The sequence below is a fragment of the Sciurus carolinensis genome, chromosome 3 (genome assembly GCF_902686445.1).
Source record: "Sciurus carolinensis chromosome 3, mSciCar1.2, whole genome shotgun sequence".
Lineage (NCBI taxonomy): Eukaryota > Metazoa > Chordata > Mammalia > Rodentia > Sciuridae > Sciurus > Sciurus carolinensis.
In genome coordinates this window covers 21458507-21461465 of record NC_062215.1, presented here as the reverse complement: position 1 = coordinate 21461465, position 2959 = coordinate 21458507, and the positions used below count along the sequence as shown (strand labels likewise).

General features: G+C 45.7%; 1 protein-coding gene across 1 annotated transcript; it reads right to left on the bottom strand.

Annotated features, from left to right (window-relative positions):
• Window positions 1-1200: 1200 nt before the first annotated feature.
• On the bottom strand, window positions 1201-1983 carry LOC124979266 (keratin-associated protein 4-12-like). The gene has a single exon (XM_047543784.1). It carries the CDS (start codon window positions 1981-1983, stop codon window positions 1201-1203), a length of 783 nt encoding a protein of 260 aa, XP_047399740.1.
• Window positions 1984-2959: the final 976 nt, after the last annotated feature.

The window sequence follows — 2959 nt, the reverse complement described above, 5'->3', positions numbered from 1 at the left end:
ATGCAAAAACCACAGATGACACCTCCCTAAATACGGCTTTTCTTTTTTTTTTTTTTTTTTCGGATGGCGGTTGTTTCCTAGCCCTCAGATATACTGATGTTCTGGGCCAGGGATGTATCTCAATGATAATCCTGCATTTAATCTCCAGCACTACACACACACATATGCACATACCTACACACAAAAAAATATATACTGATAGGGAAAAACAACCACCAAAAGATCAAAGACAACTAGTGTAAAACTAATATTTTTACAAACGTTAGAAGAAACAGTAAGATTCAGACCAAGGTTAAGAGTTTATCATTCAGTAACCCAAGACTTGACCCTGACACTATGGCAACCATCCCTACAGTATGAAAAATATGTTGAAAGGCCGACATCGAGATTAAGGTGACTTAGTTGGGGTGCCCCTAGAGTAACCTAGGATACAGGGGTTTGACAGCAAGTAGTTTGGGAAATGATCCCAGGAAGCACTGTAGGACACTTGGGAAATGATCCAGGGCAGTGAGGGAAGCCAGTAGAGCATGCCATAATGAGCAGAACACCACAGGAGGTGCTGAGGCCCAATCCCATGGAGGACCTGTGAAGGACTGGAAGGACTCACTCCAAGGGATTTGAGCCAGACAGAACATTTGTTCACCAACACCCTGTCACTGGTTTAGCTCTGCTCCTATTGGCTTCACCTTCTCAGAGAAAGTCCTCAGGCAGGGAGTATACATTAGATGCATACTAATACATCTTCCTGTTTTAGGAAGCATGGTGCTCACAACACAGGTGGAGCACCTCAAGTTGTCTGCTATGGTCTTTTCATTCTTTAGAGATGAACTACCAAAAAACTGTCGGAGGACAACAATTGAAGAAGGAAAAATAAGGAGACACGATGCCATTAAATCTGTATGACTGCAAAATTCCGATTTATTTAAGATGGAGGAATATTATCATATGAGAAAATATGACAGAGAACAAATATTTCCATGGGAATATGATAATTGACAGGCTTTAGGGAAAATTCAAACTTGTGTTCAGCTGGGAGAGTGATAGTAGCCTGGCAGGGCAGAAGACAGCGTATTTGGAAACCAAAAAGTCAATCCTAGTTGAAACAGAGGTTTTACAATTGGCCTTTCATGATTGGCCTCATAAATGGATCACAAAGAGAATATTGGTTGATGAAGAACAGGAGAGGACATGTCAGAGCACTCAGCAGGAAGAACCACTAGAGCAGGTGGGGCGGCAGCAAGTAGTCTGGCAACAAGTAGGTCGACAGCAGCTGGACACACAGCAGCTGGGGCGGCAGCAGGTGGTCTGGCAGGTGGTCTGGCAGCAGGTGGGGTGACAGCAGCTAGAGCCACAGCCACTGGAGCCACCACAGCCACTGGAACCACCACAGCAGGGGCTGCAGCAGCTGGAGCCACAGCAGCTGGGGCGGCAGCAGGTGGTCCTACAGCAGGTGGTCTGGAGGCAGGTGGGGCGACAGCAGCTAGAGCCACAGCCACTGGAGCCACCACAGCCACTGGAGCCACCACAGCAGGGGCTGCAGCAGCTGGAGCCACAGCAGCTGGGGCGGCAGCAGGTGGTCCTACAGCAGGTGGTCTGGAGGCAGGTGGGGCGACAGCAGCTAGTGCCACAGCCACTGGAACCACCACAGCCGCTGGAACCACCACAGCCACTGGAGCCACCACAGCAGGGGCTGCAGCAGCTGGAGCCACAGCAACTGGGGCGGCAGCAAGTGGTCCTGCAGCAGGTGGTCTGGAGGCAGGTGGGGCGACAGCAGCTAGTGCCACAGCCATTGGAACCACCACAGCCACTGGAACCACCACAGCAGCTGGGGCGGCAGCAGCTGGACACACAGCAGGTGGGGCGGCAGCAGGTGGTCCTGCAGCAGGTGGTCTGGCAGCAGCTGGGCTGGCAGCAGGTCTCCTGGCAGAGACCTTGACCACAGCCCTGATCAGAGCTGATGGAACCAGAACAGGAGTTGACCATGGTGTCAGAGGGTGGAGGTTCTAGATGGATTTGCAGGAGGATGAGTTGTTAGTTTTGGAGTCTTCTTGGTACCTGTCTCCTTTTATACCCAGCTGAGGAATTTCTATGATTATGAAAAGATAATTTTCTTGTTTTTGTTTACATAACACAAATGCACTTAGTAAATTGTATTTTTTTTCTAGTAAAATTTCCCAACGTATAAAGATAATTATTTCCTCTTTCTCAAGTTCCCTAATGTTCCCCCATGAATCATCTCTTCTCTTTCCTCCTTTGGGTGTAGTGTCACATGACTTCAGACTCTGGGTATCATGTTACATAACTGAGTCTCTGGTCTGATTCTCATCTTGATGTGATTTTGGAGAGCTCCTGATAGGTCTAGGATCTCTAGTGGATAAATGCAAGATTCTATCAGATGGAATGCCAAAAGGAACAAAGGAAGTAGAAGCTCAACTTCCTCAGTAGGAGACATGAGGAAGCTCACTATTCATGTGATGTTTTAAGTGGTCAGTCAACTAATGAAATTCCTAGGACATTCTAAGCTGGGTTTATTCTCATCACCCAGAGATGCACCTTGAAACAGTTAACAGTGACTCAGTGTCTGAAGGACTACAGAGTCATCTGGGAGCAATCTGTGTCTATCATCAAAATTGTCCTCCAGGCTGAGATAGAGTAATTTAGACAGTAGTTTTTAATCTATGTTTTGGGAACATAAAACTATGTCATCATTATGCTTTATTGACATGTTATTAAGTATTTTCATATGTTCTGAGTTAAAAATTCTAGCAATTTTCTAGTATCACTTATTAATATATTTTAATTCTAATTCTAATAATTTTTTACACATTAAGGATAGTATAAAATTTTTTCATACCTTTATGAAGCTACAGAGAAATTGCATCCATGAAGGTTTGTAAATCAAAGCCTCATATGATTATGGTGCTATGTAAGGATTCTTTTTAGTGCCACAAGGATTCAG

Bases quoted from the DNA above. Each gene is read 5' to 3' on its own strand.
- LOC124979266 (XM_047543784.1), bottom strand. From the start codon at position 1,983: ATGGTCAACTCCTGTTCTGGTTCCATCAGCTCTGATCAGGGCTGTGGT.